The following is a 25,042-nucleotide window of genomic DNA, read 5'->3' as shown; positions in this document are numbered from 1 at the left end:
AATCCGGTAATAATAAAGTACAGAGACTCTCGATTTACCGGTATTGGATTAACCGGGAAGCAGATTAACTGGGACACTTCAAGACTCTAAATTAAAAAAATAAAAATAAAAATAAAATTCAAGTAATACTAGAATAGGTATAAACAGATATTTTGCAAGTCGTAAATAAAATCAACAAGAAACAGCGTGATAAGTTGTCATCTGGAGATTAGTGTACCTGTTATCTTGCAACACCCGCTGTCTTCACAGCTACCACTGAAAACAAAAAAGAGAGACCAAATGTTTAGTTTGATTTAGTGCGTCGCGTTGATTGTTGTGTTCTGTTGCACCGCAAAAGGACAAATTTTGTTTCATTATTTATGTCAGGGATGTCGGAATTTTTTTTTTTTTTTTTTAAATTACTTATATATTTTTTGTTCAGAAATCGTGAAAATGATAGGCAAATGCAAGAGTTGTGCTTTCAAATTAAGCAAAAACCTGAAATTATTCAAAAGTTTGAAAACGTTGCATCCTTTAAATCTCTAAAGAACCATTATACTGTTGGAAAACAAACCATGCGTGACATTGTAAAAAATAAAGGGAAGCTATTCGATTTAAAATCGACATCATAAAAAATAAAGGGAAGCATTTGTATTGGACACATGAGTAGTAAGTGTTAAGTTTTTTTTCCCGTGGTTAACCGTGGGTAATTGAATCAGTGGATACCGAATCAGCGGATAAGGGGGCACAACTGTATTTCATTATGAAAAGATATACAGTATCCATTGTATGGTATCTTTTTAATTTTGTGGTGATCTGTAATTGATGTTTATTTAGTACATCTATATAAAGAATAAAATTATTATATATACACTGGTGTTCAAAGAAAGTACATCACCTAGGAATTTCAGATTTCGAACCCTTTTTCGTGATGCTATATTACATTAATGACTAGCATCACAAATAGAAATATTTAATAGAAAGATATTTATTAATAGTTTAGGCAAAGCTAAGTAATATTTGACAGGTGCTCTCAAAATATTCCAAAATGAACATTTGCAATTTATACAACAGTTTTGGTAAACACGACAATTATGGCTGAAATGTTATCAGAGCCCTTAATTTGCTTCAGTTTATCATTTTAAATGGAAAACAAACTGAAAAGTTCACCAGGTGCAAACTAATATTTAGTTGAACTGCATCTAGCTCTGATGACAGCAGCCCACCGTCGAGGCATTGACAGGATCAATTTCTGAAGATAATCAACTGATAATTTGTGGTTCCAAACATGAATTATGGCTTCACAAAGGACTTTGGTTTCTGTCAACTGCAGATTCCACATGATGCCAACAGCTCTCTGTAGGATTCAGGTCCTGGCTGTTTCCTGGCCAGCTAAGAGTTGTAATGGACCAGTCTTTCAACCATTTTTTCACCTATAACAAATGTAAAGACATTACTGTTGAATTTCTAATTCAGAAATGAAGCTAAAGTAAGTACACAAGTGCCTACTTACACTTTTTGCTCGATGACCTCTGAAAGATGCAGTTACTTGGCAGGTTGAAATGGTCTCTAATGGTTGGCAGTAATTTGCCTTCCAATATAGCCAGGTATCCGTTGGAATTTATGGAACCTTTTATAAACTGCAGGTGACCTACTCCCCGATACAAAATGCACCCCCACATCATTTGGCTGGTAGGGAATTTCACTGTAGACACCATACAGTCTGAATGGTATTCTTCACCATGTCTGCGGCGAATCATTTGTCTCCCATCACTTCCTGGTGCATAATAGCCTTAGATGCTAATGCGCCAATAAAATTATAATCTAATCTAATCTAAAGTCTCCCGTCAGAGCCATCCAGGTTAAATTTTTTCTCATCTGAGAAAATAACTGACTTCCACTGCTTGGGGGTCCATTTGACATGCTCCTTACACCAAATTAATCAGGTCTTTTTCAATTGTTGTGTGAGGAGGGGCTTCTTCTTAGGACGATTGGCTACAAGTCCATTTTTGAAGAGGCATCTTCTGACTGTTACTACACTTGCTACCACTCCTGTATGTTCTTCCCATTCTCTTTTCAGCTCAGACGAAGAAGCTTTACGGTTTTTAAGGCATAAGCGCTTCAAAACGCAATCCTGTTTTGCCATAGAGACTCATTTCCGTTTGGTTCCTTTTTACCTATCAGTAGAACCAGTATTCTTGAGTTTGGTGGGAAATCTACTCACTGTCGACTGATTACAAGGCATTCTATAAGCAATATGATGGGAAGAACATCCTTCCTCATGTAAAGTAACAATAGCACTCTTTCTTCATGGCATCAGCTGCACGTAACTCGCTATCCTGAGACAAGCAAGGAATGACTGCAACTCTTGTAGAGCGTGCTGATGTAGCTGAAAGTAACGGCTGATGCAATATTACATCATCACCTACACGTGTCAAACTTATCTGATGCAATCTGTAAAAAATATTGCCATATACTTATGTTATTCGGACGGCAATTACAATTTTAAGGTATGTATATAATTTGTATTATGAATTGTAATTTTGTTTATAGTTACATTTTTGTAATAACTATCATATTTTTTTAATATTGTTTTTTTAATATTTTTTTAATATATGCACCCTGCTTGCTGTGCTTGCTTCTTTTGATAAAATAAAATAAAATACTTGACAGAAGCTTTTTCGATTCTGTGAATGTCTCTTCCTCAGCTATGAATACATAAATACATTACTATATTTATATATTATTGGTGCAGATACACCATACACAACTCTTAAAGAAAAACTACGATCGTAGTGTGAAAAGCATCATTTCATCTGTGTCTCATATTGTGCTCATCCTTCACGAGTTACCATATATTGCACTACCTAGCATAAGTAATTCTTCACTAATAGAGAAGGCTATTGTCACTTATTCTCGTTGGGCACCATCACCCAGATGGCACCGTTTCAAAGCTAGTTGGCTTTTCATTGGTGGGTGCCTTTCACATTACGATCGTAGTTTTTCTGGCCCTGAGTGCCAAGCGAGTGATCAAAGCAGGTTTAAAAGCGAATTAGAAAGCATCTTCTCTAGAATCAGCAGATTACTGAGAATTTGAGTCTTTATTTTCAAAAATTATTTCTTTTCTGCTGTTCTAAATAAAGAAGCAAGCTTTCCAAAGAAAGGAAAGGTACCTTTCTTCTTTTTGTATATAGAACTAATCTGCATAATACACTAACCACTAACCTCTTATCGCTTGGTCACTGGTGGCACCGCTCCTGCCTCCACGTGGCAGGGCCGGTAACTTTGGGGGAAAAGTTATCCTCCAGGGCTAAAAGGCGCAACCATGGATACTGACAATTACCCAGCTCTGAGCCTAGCCACTCATCTCATGACTCTCCTGAATGAATCCGATCATGATATATCACAATCCAAGAGACTACGTAAATATGAGAATCAGCAGGAATTTCTAACATTCCTTATACTCCATTCTCTTTCAACCAAAGCTATGAGTGCACTTTCACCATTTCTAATTCAGAAATGTGTAGAAAGTGTGACCAGTTCCCTGAAAATGGTGAAAAGACTGATCTGGAGATTTGCTAGTTGAAATAGCTAAGCATCAGCATTCTCAGGCCCTATTGAAAATATCAACTTTTGGCGGAATACCTATACAGGTCACCCCTCATGCTACGTTAAATAGTTCAAAAGGAGTAATCGCAGAGTGGGACCTAATGAATGTCACTGAAGGTGTGCTAGTTAAATAACTAAAAATGCAAAAAGTCGTCCAGGAATAATGATTAAAATGAATCACGAATAATGATTAAAAAAGATGATGAACTTGTTCCCACTAGAAGCATTATTCTGACATTTTGGCACACCAACCCAATCAGCCTTACTATGTGCAACCTTACATTCCCAACCCAATCAGATGCTTCAAGTGCCAAAAATTTGGCCACTCGCAAACAGTATGTCGAGGAGACACTGTCTGCCTGAATTGAGGCTCTAAAACCCACACGCAAACAGATTGCTTCGCAGAAACGCCACAATGCCCAAATTGTAAAGGCCAACATCCAGCTTATTCAAAAGCATGCGAACTCTGGAGTGTAGGAAAAAAAGATTAAAAAATACAAAGTCGAACAAAAGGTTACTTTCCAGGAAGCAAGTTATGCTCGCCATGCCAAAAGTTTCTTATACTGCAGCAACCCAGAAATACCAATCAAATGTACAGTCCCCCCATCCATCTCAATAGCTGACTGGGCTCAACAGTGTTATCATCCCCACAGATATCACCTACAGAACAATGGAAAGGAACTTGCACCAGCAATACTCCTTTAACAGTCCCACCAACTGCTTCTGATACTCAGAGAGAAACTGTAAAACTAAAAGCATCAGCCCCAAACCCTAGTTGAAGAACTAGGGTTTGGGGACACACTGAAGACAAACCATGCTCGGCAAATATGGATACTAATGCTGATATCCAACAGGATGAGCCTATCTTAGATTTACATGCAGAAGATGACATGGACATTGGACGCCCTATGTTTTCAAAAAAAGAAAGGTTGAAACTAGATCGATTCAAACAGGCTGGATACAAAAAACAGACAGAACCATACACAACTGCTAAATCTAAATAATGTAAAACATTTGGCAATGGAATTACGAAGAGGTCTACCAAGCATCATTTTTGATATTTATGATCAAACATGTATCAATCTAATCAAACAGTACAGTCCAATAAACTTCTGTCTGCAGGAAACCAATCTAACCCCACAGGTGACTCTAGTGATTAAAAACTGTAGTGTCTATCAGCAAGATAGAAACAATACTAACTCAACACGAGGAGGCATAGCCATACTTGTTGACAACAAAGTTCCTACAAAACAGATCCCTCTGCAGTCCACATTAGAAGCTGTAACGGTACATATTGAATTTATGTTAACCGAACCGTAGTCTCTGTGTACAAACAAAGAATTCTCTGCAAAAGAACTGGAGGACCTTATAAAACAGCTTCCATCTCCTTTCATTTTGCTTGGAGATTTCAATGGGCACCATCATCCTATGTGGGGGGATCTCCCCAGATAGATAAAAGAGGAAAAATCATTGAATCAGTTCTTGACAACCAGAATCTCACATTGTTAAACACTGGTGCTGACACTTATATCCACTTTCCCACTGGAACATCTACTGCTATAGATTTATCAATATGATCCCCAAAACTGTTTGTAGTTATTCAGTGGTTAATTTCAAATAACCTACTGAACAGTGACCATTTTCCATGGATGGAATCTATCCAGTTATATTAAAGAAGGCAGCAAACCCTTGTCCATAATTATGAGAGTTTCCGTGGACTCAGGGGAGGTACCCATGGACTGGAGATGTGCAAATGTGACCCCAATCCGCAAAGAAGGATCAAAGGGTTAAACTAACAGGTCTGTAATCACCTGTGATTACAGACCTGTTAGTTTAACTTCTGTTCCAGGGAAATCAGTGGAGGCACTGGTTAAAGAAGCATTGCAGGATCATCTAGACAAGACTTCAGTTATAGCTCAGACACAGCATGGATTTGTCAAGGGGAAGTCTTGTCTGACCAATTTGATTGGATACTATGATGTAGTCACAAAGGAACTGGATGCAAAGAATAATTTTGATATCATATATTTGGATCTTAGAAAAGCTTTTGATACTGTTGCACATGGAAGACTGCTGATCAAATTGGAGCAGTGTGGCATTGGAGGCAAATTGCTTCTATGGATAAAGGGATGTTTGACCGGGAGAAGAGTGGTAATCAATGGACACTGCTCCTTGTGGACTAATGATATCAGTGGAGTCCCCCAGGGTTCAGTGATGGGTCTATTGTTGTTTTCTGTATTTATCAATGATATTGATGATGCTATATCAGGTGTAATGTCCAAGTTTGCAGATGATACGAAGGTCGGTAGGATTGTTAATGACAGTACGCTGCTGCAACAGGATCTAGAAAAGTTGAGCAGATGGACTAAGAGTAGGCAACTGAAGTTTAACAAATTTAAAGTACTGCATATGGGAAGCAGTAACCCCAGAGTAACGTATCAACCGTGTGGTACTACTTTGACAGTGGTAGAGAGTGAGAAGTTTTCTGAGCAGTGCAGACAGTCTGCAAGAGTAGCTCATGAAGTCTTGTCAATGATACACAAGAATTTTTCTAGCAGGGATAAGGAGGTGATTATTCCCTTGTATAAGGCAATGGGCAAGCCACTTTGAGTACTGTATTCAGGTCTGGAGGCCTGAATTTAAGAAGTATGTAGGGCTGTTGGATCGAGTAAAGAGACGGGCAACAGGATTAATGAATGGAACAAAGGGGGTTGCTCTTATGAAGAAAGGCTTAGTTTTGCAATTTACAGTGTATAGAGACTAGGCACCTGTGAGGTGAACTCATTGAGGTGTATAAAGTCTTGAATGATTTGAGCATGCTCAATGCTAATGGGATTGTTCCTCTTGCTCAGAATAATCGCCTGAGAGGGCATAAATTCAAATTGAAGAAAGACAGTTGTAGGATAGATGTGCGGAAGTTTGCGTTTAGCCAGCGGGTAGTTGGGTAAAATGAAAAGGATGTGTTTTTTTTTTTTTTTTTATTTGGCTGATGCTATATATGCTTGCTTTCTTGCATCATGTGCCCTTGTTAATGCTAACAGCAAACACATAGAACGTATAAGTATAAATGGGTCTGTTGTACTGGGATCCATGGTACAGTGAAATAAGATAAGTGTAAATCCAGTAAATATCTTTAATTATGAATACTTTGGAGCTTTCGAGACAATCGTGTCTCTTCTTCAACAGAGTTTAAACTTAACGGATACAGTTATGCGTGCAGTGAGCCTTGCGAAGGCACGTTATTCAGTCATTAAACTTGCGTTCATTGTTGCTGCAGGGACATGTGCAGTTCTTCTCAGCGCTTGTTGAGGAATAAAATGGTTGTCTCCAAGATGGGGTGCAGTCTCCTGCCCTTGGAACAGTTCATGACTCTCGAATTGCTCAATATATTGAGTGACTCCAACCATAGGCGGTGGCGGAAGTGCCTGGAGTGGTCTATTATTTTGTAGTCTCGTTTGGGATTGAGGTCATGGTGTGTAGCCCAGAAGAGCTGTGCGATTACGGACTGGTTGGTCTCAGCAAGGCGGATTGCTCTGTCGTGTTTTGCAAGGCGGTCTTGAAGTCTCTCCTACGTAGCAGCTGTCACAGTTTCTACAGGTTATGCGGTATATTACACAGAGAGGGGTGACAGGAGTCTTTACACTGGAGACTAGAGAACGTAGGCTTTTACAGGGTAACTACGAATTTTATGCGGTATTCCCTCGAGGATTTTAGAGATCCGGCCTGACACGCCTGGATACATGTGTATCTATTATCTAGTATGTGTGTTGGCTACCCAACACACATACTAGACAAGTGCCTATTGCAAGCACAAGAGCTCACAGTCCACCTGAGACCACCAACCCTGGACAATATACCTACTGCCTAGGTTCCCTACTATCCAGGCGTGTCAGGCCGGATCTCTAAAATCCTCAGGGGGAATACCGCATAAAATGCGCACAGTTACCCTGTAGAAGCCTACGTTCTCTAGTCTTCAGTGTAAAGACCTCTGTGACCCCTCTCTTATGCAGCAGTGTAATATACCGCATAACCTGTAGAGATTGTGATAGCTGCTACGTAGGAGAGACTTCGAGACGTCTCCAAGACTGCCTTGCAGAGCACGACAGAGCAATCTGTCTTGCTGAGACCGACCAGTCCGCAATCGCACAGCACTTCTGGGCTACCCACCACGACCTCAATCCCAAACGAGACTACAAAATAATAGACCACTCCAGGCACCTCCACCACCGCCTATGGTTGGAGTCTCAATATATTGAGATTTTTGGAGAGTCATGAACTGCTACAAGGGCATGAGACTGCACCCCATCTTGGAGACAACTGTTTTATACCTCAACAAGCACTGGAGAAGAACTGCACATGTCCCTGCAGCAACGATGAATGCCAGTTTAATGACTGAATAACGTGCCTTCAAATGCCTCACTGCACGCAATAGTCCTTGCCTTTCCTATATCCGTTAAGTTTAAACTCTGTTGAAGAAGAGACACGATTGTCTCAAAAGCTCCAAAGTATTCATAATTAAAGATATTTACTGGATTTACACTTATCTTATTTCAACACATAGAACCTCATCTATGGCCAGTTGCATAAAACGGAAATTTACCAAAGCAGATTATTATTATTATTATTATTAACAGCCATATGGTGCAAGGAAGCCTGGGGCTTATGCTGCACCAGGAAAAAAAAAAGTTCCTGAGAGAGAGAGAGAGAGAGAGAGAGAGAGTCAAAAGTAGAAGGGAATCACCATGAAAGAGAAGAATGATGATGTCCAGCTCAGGACCCTGGGTGTGCCAAGCCCATACTCACCAAATGTGAGTCCCCGGTGTTTGCAACAAGTTCATCGATGTCAGCTTCCTTTGATGATCAAATCATTAAAAACCGACCTATAGATGATGTTACTGACCACATTACTACACAGATAATGACAGCTGCAATCTGTGCTATACCCAAAACCAGAGTTGGTCCTCCCAGACATGCCAATATCTGGTGGAATGACACATGCTGTGATGCCAAAAAAGAACAGAATAAAGCTTGGAATCTGTTTCGTAAGTACCCAACAAATAACAACCTGATTAACTTCAAGAAACTTCGACAAGCTAAGGCCCATTATGTGCAAAAAAAAAAGGCAAAAAAAGAATCTTGGATCTAGTTTGCTTCCACCTTTACTAAAAATATGGACAGTAGAAAAATTTGGGACAAAATCAAAAAACTGAATGGTAAATCCCTCCCGAAATCAACACCCATCACAAGTTGGAAAGGTAAAGACTTCTCCTCCCCAGTGGAAGTCGCAAATGCCCTGTCAGGATGCTTCTCTGAAACTTCTGCCACATCTGCATATGAGCCAGCCTTTAAACAAATAAAAGCCAATGCAGAAAAATAAAGTTGAACTTCAATACAAGCATCTCTTGTATTGAAGTTCAACTCTTCTCTTCCATATAATCAACTGTTTACTCTTTTTGAACTAGAGAGCTCCTTAAAATAGATCAGCTAATAGTGCACCAGGGCCTGATGGAATAAGCTATTTGATGCTTAAATATCTAAATAAAAGAGTTCTGAATTCATTACTGATCTATTTTAACTGGATATTCTCAGAAGGCTACTATCTTCTTTCTTGGCGCCACTCAATAGTCCTTGCCTTTCCTAAACTGGAAAGGATCAGTCAGATCCACGAAACTATCAGCCAGTATCTCTTAGCAGTTGCCTTTGTAAGACATTTGAAAAAATTATTCACGCTCGATTAGTGTGGTACCTAGAATCCCATTCGATAATGAACAAGAACCAGTACGGCTTTAGGAAAAATCGGTCAACTCGAGACCTGATGATCAAGGCAGAATCCAACATAAGGAATGCTTTTATTCGTAAAGAACATCTTGTCATGATCTGCCTGGATATCGAAAAAGCCTTTGATACCACCTGGCGTTAAGGCCCAGTTCTTGGGCCTAGTACTCAACACTAAACTTAACTTTCAGGCTCATATAACACAAATGCGAACTCAGTGCATGAAAAAAATGAATATCCTCAAAGTTTATTTCTTCTACGGTATGGGCAGCCGATTGCTTCACACTTTTCTTATAATTGAACCATGATAAGATCTTGTCTAGACTATGGAGCCCCAATTTATGATTCTGCATGGAAGACAGCATTGGTTTGGCTCAATCTGGTGCAGCATATTGCTCTCAGGATTGCTTTAGGAGCCTTTAAGACATCCCCAGTGCAAAGTCTGCATATAGATGCCAATGAAACTCCACTACATCTTAGGAGAAAAATATTGCTTCTTAGCTATGCAGCCAAATTACGTGCATCCCTTATCATCCCATCTGAACATATCTCTTTGAACCTCAATGAGGAAACTTCTATAAAAAATACACCCAATGAAAAGAAACCTGCTGGCATCCGGCTACAGGAGCTAATGCAATGCTGGAACATATATCTTGGAAATATATCTCAAGCTGCAGACGCAGTACAAAGCACCATGGGCAATATATATATCTCTATGTTGATAACTCCTTTCTTCAGCAGGGAAAATACTCCCTATTGAATCAAAATCTTAGACAGTTACATGAAGCTCATGCATTGGCCAATGCCCATAGTCTTCATGTATATACTAATCAGAACCGTTACAACTATGGAAGGAGTAGGAGTATACAACGTATCATTGTAGACAGGTTGACACAACGTAACATGACCGAATTTAATATAACAGATACAAAAGATAATATTACCAAGCAGAATGTGGTCAATTTATCTTCTTATGAATTGTCTGTACCACAAATTAACCTTTTAAGTAAAGGGCTCAATTATAATTTACCTCCGAGAAATCTCCTGAAAAAAAACAAACAGTTATCGAATTTGAGTACGGATTAAGAAACACAAAGAATAAAGAGGGATTCATTCAACAAATTGATGGAATTATTAATCAGAATAAGGACCCATAGCACATTATAGCCTTAGTTGCTAATGTGCCAATAAAACCCAACCAACCAAGGACCCATATATACCTAGGTTATCAAAAGAGGAGACCATTGGACTCCAAAAATTAAGACAGAATAGCAGTATTATAATACTAAAAGCTGATAAGCGGGATATGGTGGTTGTTATTTGGTTTTTAGGAACATTAGCAACTAAGGCCATTTTGCTCCGGGGATATGTGGTGGCCATTCCCTGACCTTTTCGCATCCTCCGTATTTGGTGGGCACGGGCTCGAACCCCGGTCTAATCAAGAAGCGTGTGCTACACACTGCTGTTCCTGCCCACCTGGCTACGGAGGCGCCATGGTGGTTGTCTTAAATAAAACTGATTATATGGATAAACTTAGTAATATTATATCCGATAGAACTACCCACCAAGTTGTAGAGAGAACAATGTTTGACAACCTAATTAAACAATTTAATAGTAAGCTAACTTTTATAATATATAAATAAATATATTTATTTATTTATATATATTATTATTTATTTATATATATTACAGTCCATTCCGGTTATTTGGGACACATCGGGACTAGTGCATTTTGGCCCGATTAAGCGGCTGCCCCAATTATCCGAAGTTTCATGTAAATAGTTAAAAATACAATGTAACCCCCCCCTTTACAATTGGTTCACTGTACAATCAAATCACGTTACGGCGAACTCAACATAGTAAAGTACCATTCACCATATGATGTGCAGTAAGCGCCGGTCATTGTGATCACGTTTGTGAATTGAATTTTAATTGTATTAAACAGCGATTCTAATTAGTGAAAATATCCACAGCCTATAAGAGCAAAGATATATTAAGCACAAATTTACCCTTTATTACCTTACCAAATAAAAAATTAAATGATACGTGAAAATCGGAAGAATATACGTGATAATCGGAATAATTAATACGTACTGTAATATGTACATACGAACTAGTTGACATTTCCGTTCACTGACATTTGTGGGCGGGGGGAGTTAAAATTTAAAACAGTAAAAAGATAAGCAATCAATAACAAGAACATGGCACACACAAATTGCAAGTAACATAATACGCGCAAGTGAGAACGGAGTAACGAGTTACAAATATTTAAAAATAGGAATGAAGAGAAGATCTGAAAATTAATTTTTTTATATAATTGAAGATTTCATGGAAGTGTAAACACATTTCACCATAATAATCCACAGAATTCCAGCTGTCGGTATTATCGTAAATTCAGTAACATCGAGTTTACTGTCCGTTTATGATAGATTTCACTAACAGAAAAGCCCAATAAACAGGTGACTGCTAATTGTTGTTATTGTTTTATGGTTGTGACCTCCAGAATTTCGACTGAACCATGTGGTACCGTCAGAGACAATCGTAGGGTAATCTCCAGTGCTGCGGTCTCCTGCCACGATTAAACAGCATGCTGTTCCAATTAAACGAAGTGAACCCTGGCTATTTTTTCGATTGGTTTCGGTTTTTAAGATTTGCTCCAAATAAACGGTTGCCCCGATTAACCAGTGGCCCAAATAACCGGAATCCACTGTATTATTTATTTTTATATATTATTATATATATATTATTGTTTATTTATTTGTATTATTATATATATTGTTATTTATATATATATATATATATATATATCATTTATTTATCATTTTCTATTTATTGATTTGCAATTATTGTTTTTGTATACCATTTGATTTAAATTTATTAGTATAGTATATATTGTGATTTTTTGATTAATTTGGTGCATTTATTCGTTACTCAGCCTTGTAGTTGCATAGAAAACCACAGAATCTGCAAGGCAGATTCTGCCGACATCATATCGACAGTAGCATATGAATCCGCAGCCATTGTTTTTTTTATCGGTATAACAGATACAGGAAGATTCTATGTGACTTGTAGCAGTCTTAAACAGTGTCAGCAGAGGATTATAAATTATAGCAATGCTTACGTGCTCTAATAGCTTAATGTAGACGTAATGTACAATAATAATATTGGTAGAGCTTTTAGAATTGACGATTTGGCATAGATAGCTGGCGTGAAAGTTCAAACTACATGGGCGGAAATGGATAGTAAAATTTATTCTCTATTATAAATAGTTCGATTTTACAAACATAAAGTTTTAACTTAATACGTATAATCACTTAGATTTTACTAACATAACATTGTAACTTAAACTTGATAGGAGACACGAAATTAGTATAACGTAATTCGGAAGGAGATAAAACTTGATACTGAAATATATATACAAGGTAATTCACTACCAGTGTGACAAACTTGCAGGAGGTGTAGGGGGCGCAAAGACGAATCGGAATCACATAGCATTGCAGGGTCCGAAATGCCTTCGTCATGCGGTAGAGGACGTTGAACGGGAGGTCGTGTGAACAGCGATCCCGCTGGAAGTCAGCATTTGCGAACCGTTTCTGTTGAAGAAACCAAGTAGCAAAAGTCCTCCGGAGTGGATAATCCGCAGGCTCCAATAATTGGACGCGTTGCAGATGGTATGAACTCATTTGGTTTGTTGACAGTATCCTCCATACAGTGGATTGGGAAATACTCAGTCGTTGGCCTATCGCTCGAGTACTCGTACTCGGAATGCCTTCTGCAAAACGGACATTCTCCTCATTGTCTGGCATCCTCGTTGTTCGCTCTCGATTCATGGTACCTCTCGTGAAACAACTAGTCTCACGTAAACTTCTGTGCACACGTGCGAAAATCGTATGATGAGGGGCACGCCTGTGCGGGAAACGTTCCTGGTACAAGCGCAGAGCGGCGCGCCCATTACAGTCCGCAGCTCCATATGCGAGGTGCATGTCGGCCAGTTCAACGTTTGAATACCCGTCCATCCTACTGCCTCGGGAACCGGTTCGAAAATGCTGACTTTCAGCAGGATCGCTGTTCACGCGACCTCCTGTTCAACGTCTTCTACCGCATGACGAAGGCATTTCGGACCCTGCAATGCTTTGTGATTCCGATTCGTCTTTGTGCCCCCTACACCTCCTGCAAGTTTGTCACACTGGTAATGAATCACCCTGTATATATAGTGTTATTACTGCATTAGTGTAATATTTTTAATTGTATTAAAATTGAATCGAAATCATGCCTCAGAATAGCAAAGCAAACGGCTCAAGGTGGTGGGAATGCTATGGCTCAAGGGAGAACTGAGGGGATGGTTGTCCTCTGAAATACAGGCTTCTGAAATGTACTGCTTGTTTGATGTTTGTGGAGAATCGGGAACGAGACATGATATGGACAAGGGGAGTGTGTGTGTGTGCTCGATGTAAGGAGTGTGTGGTAATGAGGTGCCAACTCAGCGTTGTTATGGGCCTATATGAGAGTTTGAAGAATAGGGTAGATGCCCTCGAAGGATTTAAATTGATGGGCCCATCAAGCTCTCACCTGACCACACAAATGCCAGAGCTTGCACTTGAACATCAGCCAACACAGTGGCAATCTCCAAGGCAGAATGTGCTGATCCCACAGAAACTAGTTGTTGTCGGTAACTCTGTTGTCAGGGAAACGGGAATATATTGTGCAAGAAGGATAGGTGGAACAGGACCAGGGTATGTCTGCCAGGGGCAAAAGTTGATGAATTGTAGAGCAGGTATCATCTTTTAAGGGCACAAAAGGTGATATTGTTGTACTCATTGGCACCAATCATATTAAGTGTAGGAGAATGGCAGAATTACTTAGCAAGTACAGGTTGTGTTGAAAAAAGCTGCGAGTTAGTGTTGAATTTGAAAGTGTCTGTAGTCCTGACCAGACACTGCAGAATTGCAGACACCTTGACAATCAATTTGGCTCTGGAGAGATTGCCATGGGGTAGAATTGTTTTCAGCCTGGTCTGTGCTTTTTAACAGGAGATACTGCTTCTACAAGAATGAGATAGCGTTATACTCATTCATAGAAAGGGTGCAAGAATATTTGCCGATGCTATCAAGGCAGTGATAGGTGGGTCGGAAAACTGCTAGCTTAGGGGGATACATAGACTAATAGATTAACAGTAGCCACTAGCAGAGGAGAAAATGATTTTTGCACTACTTCTATTGGAATGAGAAGCAGCCTGGAAAACAAGGTACCTAGGATTTCAGAGACTGCTGGGGGTCATTACGGAACAAGTAAATACATGGACTTTAAATAAGTTCTGTAGTTTGATTCAGAAAGTTTAATTATAAATCAACAGGGATTACCTTTATTTTAGATATAGGAAGCTTCTTTTCCAACTCTCCTAGTCCAACACACTAATAATTCTTGAGGATGGCGATATCTATTTTGTAAAGTAGGTGGGACATCTTCCCCACTGTCAGAACTGTAGTGTTCAGACTGTGCGGTCTCAACAATGAGCGCTCATGGCTGCTGTCTACAAACACCATACTTCTGGCAGCATGGAAACCATTACTTGGATTGGCATAAAATTAGATTTTGAGGTCTAAACTATTTAATAAATATAGACCGATTATTTCTTTCGGTCCTATAGCTGGACTTTAGAGTTTGATTTAAGGTTCTAATAAAATTGGATATGGGGGGGGGGAGTTTATTCTCTACATTCCTTAAGTCGGACTAGAACTTTTTGGGCGTCATGTTCACAGGAACGGAGCAACTCACAATTAATTCGAAACTTTTGTCTTTTGTTGTAGTGTTTGTTTCACGCATGCGTATAAGTGACCAATCGTCGGACAATAGGAATGGCCTACGGATATTGAGTGAAGTTTCATCTCTAAGGTTTCTGCAATAAGTAGTTTGTGAAACTAGAAAGTTTAATAAACGATAAATGACATGTAGCTTTCGGGGTTAAATGGACCCCTTCATCGGTAATTCTAACAGGATAAAGATGTTAGAGATAAAATTTTTAATGATCACAGAGTTGTGCGCGTGCAGTGATGCGTACATGAGATTAAACATTCAACTACTAGGTTGCTTCTTATTGTTGTTACACTGACGCGTGAGTGGATTGGCTGCCAGCGTTTATCTGGTTTCAAGATAGTTGCCTATAAGATGGGGTGTAGCCTTGTGGCCTTGCAGTGATTCATAGTTATTGAATTGCATGAGATGTTAAGTGACTCTAGTCAGAGGTGGTTGCAAAAGTGTCGGGATTGGTCAATCACTTCGTAATCGCACTCGGATTAAAGTTATGATAGAAGTGTTCCATGATTGTGGACTGGTCAGTCTCACCAAGGCAGATTGACCTGTTGTGCTCTGCAAGGCGGTCTTGAAGGCACCTTGAGCTCTCCCCTATGTAGCAGCTGCCACAATCTTTTCAAGTTATGTGGCAGCAATCTTTTCAAGTTTGCAAAAGAGGTGCGAGCAGAATCTTCACGTTAGAAACCAGAGAACACAAGCTTCTACCGGGTAGCTGCATGCATTTTATGCAGTATTCCCAGAGGATTTTTGAAATTTGGGCCGACATGCCAGGATAGTAGGGAATGTAGGCATATTGTCATGGCTGTAGGCATATTGTCATGCATTGATAATCCACCCGAGACCATGACAATATGTCATGCATATTGTCATGGTCTCGGGTGGATTGTGAGCTCCTGCGCTTGCAATAAGTACTTATCTAAAATTTGGCTTGGATAACCACAGTTGACCAGATCCATTCTCACTCTGGAAATCTCGGTGTGCCTAGCTTAATCCAGCTGGAATGGCTCCAACCACGGGAGAATAGGGTGCAGGAGGTGCTGTTGAGATGGCTAAGGGCGTGGCCTGATCTGTAGTTGGTAAACTGCCCGCACCACATTGGCTTACGGTATACTGAGGTTTCCAGGTGTGTGCCCACACGTTTTATCAGGACATCTAAGAATGGAAGGGACTCGTCAACTTCCAATTCTAAAGTGAACTGGATGAACAGAGACAACGAATTGAGGTAGTCCAGTAATGTTGTTTCAGAACCACGTGGGATGACAGTGAAGATGTCATCGATGTACCTGCACCATGATATAATAGGCACTCGCGGGTCCAGGTATATCTGTTCTTCCATTTCCTCCATGGCAATGTTGGCCATGACGGAGCTAACGGGGTGCCCATGGCAGTACCGTGCACCTGCTTGTATAAGGAATCCCCAAAGGTAATGATGCTGTCTGATAATCATAGGTTGAGGGCGGTACAGATGTCTTCTGTGGTTAGTCATGTTCTAGTCGGTAGATTTGAGTCATTCTCCAGAAGCCTCTTGGTGCAGTTTACTGCCTGTTGGACTGGGATCGATATAAACAGGGACACTACATCGAATGACACCATAATCTCGCTGTCAGAGATTGAGGGCTCTTTAATAAGGTGAATGAACTCGCTGCTGTTAGTGTCAGTGTGGGCAGTATTTCCCACAAGAGGTGTAAGGAGTCATGCAATATACTTAGATAGTTCATATGTAGTTGCATTGCAGCAGGACACAATGGGCGGAGGGGAACGCCTCCACAACGAAATCAAGAGAGCCAAATACAAGTCTAGACTCTTACAAGATCTGAGAGGTAGGATAGAGGTAGGTAGGTATAAGATTAGAAAATACCTTTGGTATTTTCTAATCTTATTCATACTATTTGCCGCCAAGCTAACTGTACCTCTGATACTTATCTTTCGCACCAGCAACGTAAATTTGTGAATTTGAGCAGAGAAGCCCACTCCTTGAATGCCAGCACTCATTCAACTAATAATGCTTCCTTCGTTTTAAATTTGAGCAGCAAACAATTAACTGCTGAGCAGCTCAACGTTTTGACTGCCAGAATGAAGTTTGCTGTCTTGCCATTGAAGCCACTGATCACACAACTTGTTAGAAACAAGCATTACTAACCTCCCCGAAGAAGCTGCTAATGAAATTCGCTTCAAAACGGCCTCAGTCCTCTGATGCACATGGCCCACCCATGGCCCAACCTTAACCACTGACAGCTTATTTGTTTTTTTAGGAGCATTAGCAGCTAAGGCCATATTGTCCAGGAGGATATGCGGTGGTCATTCCCTGACCTTTCCGCATCCTCCGTATTTGGTGGGCACAGGCTCGAACCCTGGTCTAATCATCAAGAAGCGTGTGCTACGCACTGCTGCTCCTGCCCACCTGGCTACGGAGGCGCCCCCACTGACAGCATGCTGCTGCTGTTAACTCCATAAGAAGAGACAACACCATCGTCGTACTTCCCGCAGACATGGAACACCACACCATCATATTGGACTGTTCAGATTATCTAGAGAAAGCCCTCATGCTTCTACAACATCCGAACGTCTGTGAAACCATGACAGCTCTGCCTATCAAAGTCTTAGAATGCCTGGACTCAAGCCTTAACAAACTAGTCTATACATGGTTTAAATCAGGGAAAATTTCTGCTTTGACTCGATGGCTTCTGCATGCTATGGGCTACCAACTATCTCAGTTTTATGGCCTACCTAAGATTCATAAGTGAGGTATTCCCCTCCGGCCCATTGTGTCCTGCTGCAATGCACATACATATGAACTATCTAAGTATATTGCCCGACTCCTTACACCTCTTGTGGAGATATACCTCCCATACTATGCAAATTACAATAATGTCTGGTGATTTGGCACCTGCGAGGTGATCTGATTGAGGTGTATAAGGATTGAATGGTTTGAGCGAGCTCAATGCTGATTGTATTCTGCATCTAGCCCAGATTCGCTATAACACTGTTCTTATATTACAACCCATATCTCACTTCAACGCTGTCACAACTCACTATAACGCTCTTTTACCAGCGTACATTAAATTTTTGGCATGTTTAATTAAAAACATTTTTCATCTGATGTAGTCAATAGCTTGAAAATGAATAGCAAAACAGCATTAAAAAGTTATCCACGCCGACTTGCGAAATTTTCCCACGCTCAGTGAAAATTTCTTCCAAGCTAATTTAATTGGAGTATAGTGGCTTATTACGAAATTTCGAAATCAACATTACAAAAAATTATCAAGTATATTGCTTGTAATATTTGCGTTATATGCATTAATCCGAAGTCTTGTCATCACTCAGTGCAGTGTTACGTAAGGGACAGTTTATTCAAACATTGTATAATAATTAATGCAGTGCAGTTACATTTTCAAAGATGAATAATGGCAGATAAGAATTCAAAAGCAATAAAGTCTGGATGGATTACGAAGCCTACTAAGGTAAGAAAAAGACTGAATTTGAAAATTAAATTTATGCTTTGAAGCGATTCGATTCCATTCAACAACAATTGGATGTGTGCAATCATTTAGGACTGGCAGATTCAACTGTAAGAACAATTATAAAAAAATAAAGAATTAATTTTATCAGTGGAAAAGACAGCTTTTCCACTGCAAAACAATTAAATTAGTTATGGCTAGGCTGGCTATTATAATTGAAATGGAGAGACTTCTAAATAATTTTATTGAAGTAATATCCAATTCACAATTCTGTTAAGTCAAGATTCATAAGTGAGGTGTTCGACCAAAATCGACCAAAGATACAAAAACTGAACAGCCCAGAGCCATTGGATTAATAAAATCATGATTTTAATTGCCATTTTAAGTTTCATTTTGATATGTAATGTAGTTATTTTCCACTTAATTATATACATATGTCATGGAGAATATTTTATATGTACAGATTTTTGATATTAAATATTTTGATCGAAATTTGGCCTCTTTTCACTACCGTTTATTATTTGTGAGTCGTGGTGGTATAGACCATGACTTACAGATATATATATTACATTACGGGAAAACTACGCTCGCTGAGTGCTGATTCACTTAGCGCTCTGTTTTTCTGGAATGAATTATCAGCGTTAAGCAGGGGGTCACCTGTATTGTTCATGGTATAGGCCTAAATGGTTGTCAAATGAAGTAATGAGACTCGTGACAGAGAAGTAAAATGCATGGATTGCATATAAATTATCAGGCAACACAGAAGCTTATGACAGATATAAGCTAGGCTGTAATCAAGTCACAAAGGAGATTACGCAAGCAAAGGCAGATTACGAAAAATCTTTGGCAAAGGATGCTATGAAAATCAGCAAGGATTTCTTTACTTCTATATCCTCTAAAAGAAAGAGGATGAATCAGATTGGTCAACTTGATATCGATGGTTCGACTATTGATGATCCTTCTCAGATAGCAAACAAACTGAATGAGTATTTTGCATCTACATTCACACATGAGGAGTTATTAAGGAAAGAAAACGCCAGAAGGTTATCAAATTGTAGCAGGGCTCTTCATGATTTTGCAATAGCTGAGAGCAAAGTGGAGGAAAAATTGTAGAAGTTAAACGAAGAAAGGCACCTGAGGTAGATGGGATCTATCCAGTTATGTTAAAGGAGGTGGCAAAGGAAGTTAGTAATTTAAAATATGTAGTCACTTATTTTAGATTGCTTTAAATTATCACCACAAAGTCTATTTATAGATTTTTCAATATTGTATAATACAGTAAACCCCCGCTATTTGCGGGGGTTATGTTCCTGAGAAATGCCGCGAATACTGAGCTATGGCTCCCATAGTAATAAAGGGGTTCCATTCCAAAGTATGAAATATATAAGAAAAACTAGTCTAAAATTTTGTCTATGTATGTATGTATTATATGTACCTTCCTAATATGTCTATGTACATAGACAGTACATAGTGAAATGCAAGCATATGGCATCGAAATGAAAATAAGAAACAATTTAAATGTATTATTGATTAGAAATTTTAAACAAATCTTTCAAACTAGCGCCTTTGCTAGCTAAAAAACTTATCCCGCCAGTGCTATCGCCAGTTTCGCCAAAGTGTTGATAAAGGAGTTTTGCCTTTTCACGAATGATAAGTGAACATAACGGAATTTTATTTTGAGTTTGGTCTTCTATCCACAGATTTAAAATTTTTTCCATTTTTTCTAATTTAACATCACGAGTTACAGAGCAAATTTTTTAAAGCAATTATCGCGTTTTCACGGACACTACGGCCGATTTTTTCTTCCGATTTCTTGATTGATTGTACCGTTGACTCATTGATGTTATAATGTTGTGCCACCGAGGAGACATTTCACCATTAGAAATTTTATCTAATAACTCAATTTTATTCGCTAATGTCATCACGTTCTTTGATCTTTTCACATTTCCCTTGTTATTCCTAGCCATATTTTTGTAAGGGTTAGAAAGAACTTGTCCACAATAAAGTCACTTTCTTCCATTAACACAATCGAAAGTCTGTTTTTCTCTGCAAAATGGTAGATTTATCACTTTTGTAAACATATCAATTTATAAATTGATAAATTTATTCAATTTATAAGCATATAAATTAAAAGAAAACGACGAAACCTTCCATAACAAGTGCATAACACATACTGAACAAGGATTAGCGAGAAACATCCATGCTCGTGATTTTGTCACCCCTCTTCCTCCCACCCACTGAGCGCTGTTTTGACCGGGAAAGATAATTTTAGCCATGCCAATGTTTTTTTATGGCAGAAAATGTTCACGGCACTTTAAAATTCACATTTTTTTAGGCTTCATTTTATATTAAATCAGCAACCGCGATTATACGAAACCGCGAATACAGATACCGCGAATAGCAGGGGTGTACTTTAGTCTTTATCCCGCACCAGTGAATAAACTTGCACCAGTTTCCTCCAGTGCTCTCCTCAGGATGGCTATAGCTTCATGTTTTTAAACTGAAATTCTTTAGGGTTCATTTTCCTCCTCCTTGGCTAAAATATCAACAACAGACTGGGCAATTTCTTCATCTGTTAAAGCTGTAATGACTTGTAGATCACCAACTATATCCATTCAATCATTAAACTCTTGTTCACCCATGTTTTCAGACTTTTCAACGTGATTAGTATCGCGACTTAAGTGATTATCATGAATAATGCCGACCGAGCTAGCCGGGTAGGTAAAGTGCCTGCCTGGCAACCCAAAGGTCGCGGGTTCGATTCCCGCCTCGGGCTGGATATCACGATGGTGCCGAACCAACCGGTTGGTTGGATATCCCGGCAAGAAAAAACTGGTTCCTTTGTGTATTGATTACATCATAAGAAATAAAAAAATCATGAATAATTAATTCACATTTTTTGAAACAGTTGCTAATGCAGATTTTGGAAACTTCATTCTTCTCAGGATGGCTATAGTTTCATGTTTTTAAACTGAAATTCTTTAGGGTTCATTTTCCTCCTCCTTGGCTAAAATATCAATGACAGACTGGCCAATTTCTTCATATGTTAAAGCTGTAGTAACTTGTATATCACCATCTATATCTACCTAATCATTAAACTCCTGTTCACCCATGTTTTCAGACTTTTCAACATGATTAGTATCGTGACTTAAGTGACTATCATGAATAATTAATTCACATTTTTTGAAACAGTTTCCAATGCAGGTTTCGGAAACTTCATTCTATGCACTCAATGTCATAAGAAATGCTTCTAGAACAATTATCTGCTTTGCGATATTGGATGATGTTCCCAAACTATCATCTATAGACTGGACGATTCTTCGCCCCATATCCAATCTATAAAAGGTCTTAAAGGTTTTTATTATATTATTCCCTGGTCAAGATGTTGAATCAGTGATGTGGTATTTGAAGGTAGAAAAACTAATTCAATGTTTTTGAAAGTCAACTTTGGATGAGCTGGGCTGTTGTCCAAAACCAATGTGCAGTTTGTTGTTTTTAACCTGTTGAAAATCCCATTTACGAAGATAATCTTCAAATAAGAAGCTGTCATCCAAGCATTGACATTATTAGCCTATTCAACAAGCAGATGTTTTACTTCGTTAAAACATCTAGACAATTTACTTTTACTTATAACTAATTGCTTCATCTTGATTGTTTCCATCATGTTGCACGTTAAAAGAACTGTAATCCTGTCTTTGATCTTCTTTCCTGTAGATGCAGAGGAATATTTAAAATTCATGCAGTGGTTTGGGATAGCCCTGTAGTACAACCACGTTTCATCTGTATTAAAAACATCTTTAGGATTTTAAGTGCTTAACACAGTTTGTGAAAAGGTTTTCAACCAGTAGTCAGCTGCATAACCATCGGAATTCTGCTTTTTTCTGTGAAGTTTTTTGTAAACAATGTCATGCCTCACCTTCCATCTTGTCAGCCCTTCGCCTTAAATTCTTCGTGTAGTTTTTCAGCAAAATCATTGACTTTTTGAAGAAGAATGCTACGAATGATTGGTGCATTAAATGAGCTGGCCTGTTTGAACCAGAACAGAGCTTCATCTACTGGTTGGCATTCCCCTTCACACTTCCTTTTTCTGGTTTCACTTATCACGTTAGTATTTAATGTGTGATGTGATTTTAATAATTTTCATAAAGATGACTGAGGTACTCATAATTTTACTACTGCTTCCCTTTGAGACACGGCGCCTCCGTAGCCAGGTGAGCAGGAGCAGCAGTGTGTAGCACACGCTTCTTGATTAGACCGGGGTTTGAGCCCGTGACCACCAAATATGGAGCGGAAAGGTCAGGGAATGACCACTGCATATCCCCGGAGCAGTATGGCTTTAGTTGCTAATGCTCCTAAAAACCAAATAGCAAACAAACAAACCTTTGAGACATATTGCTTAAGTTTAATTCCAGCTATCGGTATTATCGCAAATGCAGTAAGATCGAGTTTACTACCGCTTATAACAGATTGTACAAACTAAAACGCCTAATAAACCCAAAACTGCAAATTGTTTTTATTGCTTTATGGATGTGACCTCTAAAAATGTGAACTTCAGAAATGTGCCTTAGAAAAATATCACAGAGGCATTCAAAATTGATTCTTATAACCGAAGATGTGATTCTAATAAAAGGTGAACGTGTAGTCAGTTTTATTGATTTGAATCAGTTCTTTTAAATTTTATTCTATAAAGCTGCTGATTTTAATAACCAGTGATCACTATAACTGGTGCTTACTGTCTTTCCTACAATTTTTTCAGGGAGAAAATTGATGCTGACTAGTGTAATTTATATGCATCCTACATTTTGTTCTCTGCTCCAAGTCTCATTATTTCATCTGTAATCCAAAAATAGAAGAGTTGCTGGATTATTTGGTGATGCTGTCAAGACAGTGTTCAGTCGTTTTGAAGACTGCTAGTTTGTGGGGAGGGGGTGTACATAGAAAAACAAATTAATAGTAGCCACATGCAGAGGTGTTAGTGATTCTTTTACTTCTATTGGGACATTCAACAGTCTGGAAAGCAAGATGTCAGGGATTGCAAGTCCTGCTGGGGTCCTGATGGAACATGCAAATATATGGGTTGTATCAGACTTTTGTACCACTCAAATTGTATATTATTGTGGGTTTGCTGCTGCTGTTACTCAAATGCAGCTCTTTTCATTTATTTCTGTCAATGTTTCAATTGCTTATTTACAGTCCATCTGCTTAATTTATCTAGATTCTCTTGAAGTAGCATGTTCTGATACCTATCATTAGCCCACTACTATCTGATACTTATCATTAACCCACTACTATCTGATACTTATCATTAACCCACTACTATCTGATACTTATCATTAACCCACTAGCAAACTTATGCATCAGATTTGAAATACTGACATTATCATTAATAAATGTTAAAACAGTAAGGGGGATCGAACATTGACCCTTATGGACCTCACTATTGAGATTACTCCGTGAAAAGCTTTGGCCATTCATAACCATTCTGTCTCCCACTACCTAGCCAGGCTGTTATGCATAGTAGTAATTTTTGTCCAGTACCACTTTGTTCCTATTTATAAAACAATTGTAAAAGGAAGCTATCAAAGGCTTTATTTCAATCTAAATATATGATATCTAAATTATGCATTTCCTTTCTGATAATATCAATGTAGTTAATCAGGTTAGTGAGGCACATGATCTGCCTTTAAAAAACACTTTCTGTAATTTCCTTGTGACTCCACTCGTATCCAGATGGTGTTGCATTACTTTTTTAACTAGAAGCATAGTTGTAATTGTCATCATCATAATGTGTGGTATAATAAATATATTAGTAATATTATTTGGCACTTGATGATTCTTGGATGCAACTTTTACTGACTTTTATATCTGTACCTTTTTTAGGCATATTATTATATACGTTGCTGGACATTGGGAAAACTTTAAGTCTGAGATAGTTTCTTGTGGAGATGAAATGAAGAAATGTTTGCAGTTTGAGTTTGACCTCTTCTTTTATCATAATGTAAAATCATTGTTCTATTGTCGTGGGTAAGTAGGTTTTTTATTATATGACTTTATATGAAGTATAGAATTTATAGTGATGTAAGTGGAAGGTAGGACTAATAGAGGATGAATCAAAATTTCTGCAATGCAATGCAAATTGTTCACATTTAACATTGACCTAGTGGAATTTAATTTTCTCTACTATAGTAGCAGCCACTGATTATCTACAGACAATTAACAGTTGTCATTATTTGTGTTAGCTTTCAGTCATCAGCAATAGTGTTTGTTTATAATGAAGGCAGCATGCCTTTTACCACAGCTTCGTAATCAAACATTCACAATCCCTTGATTTTGTCTTTTTCTCTACTTAAAAGGAGTGGTATACATTTAGCAGCTTTCTCATGTTTAAAGAATTAAAAGTCTTAAAAGTC

At 38.6% G+C, this 25,042-nt stretch overlaps 1 protein-coding gene across 1 annotated transcript in view; it reads left to right on the top strand.

Annotated features, from left to right (window-relative positions):
• Epg5 (ectopic P-granules autophagy protein 5) overlaps nt 1-25,042 on the top strand; it is a 1,526,775-nt gene that overhangs the window by 255,122 nt on the left and 1,246,611 nt on the right. Inside the window, exon 11 of the mRNA XM_090380318.1 lies at nt 24,513-24,656. Within this exon, the coding sequence (XP_090236444.1) occupies nt 24,513-24,656 (144 nt within the window). The remainder of the gene's footprint in view (nt 1-24,512; nt 24,657-25,042) is intronic.

Source organism: Mastigoproctus giganteus, chromosome 8, assembly GCF_048544385.1.
Source record: "Mastigoproctus giganteus isolate SK-2022 chromosome 8, ASM4854438v1, whole genome shotgun sequence".
Lineage (NCBI taxonomy): Eukaryota > Metazoa > Arthropoda > Arachnida > Uropygi > Thelyphonidae > Mastigoproctus > Mastigoproctus giganteus.
The sequence above is the reverse complement of the archived record's forward strand: the minus strand, read 5'-3'. Positions and strand labels throughout refer to the sequence as shown.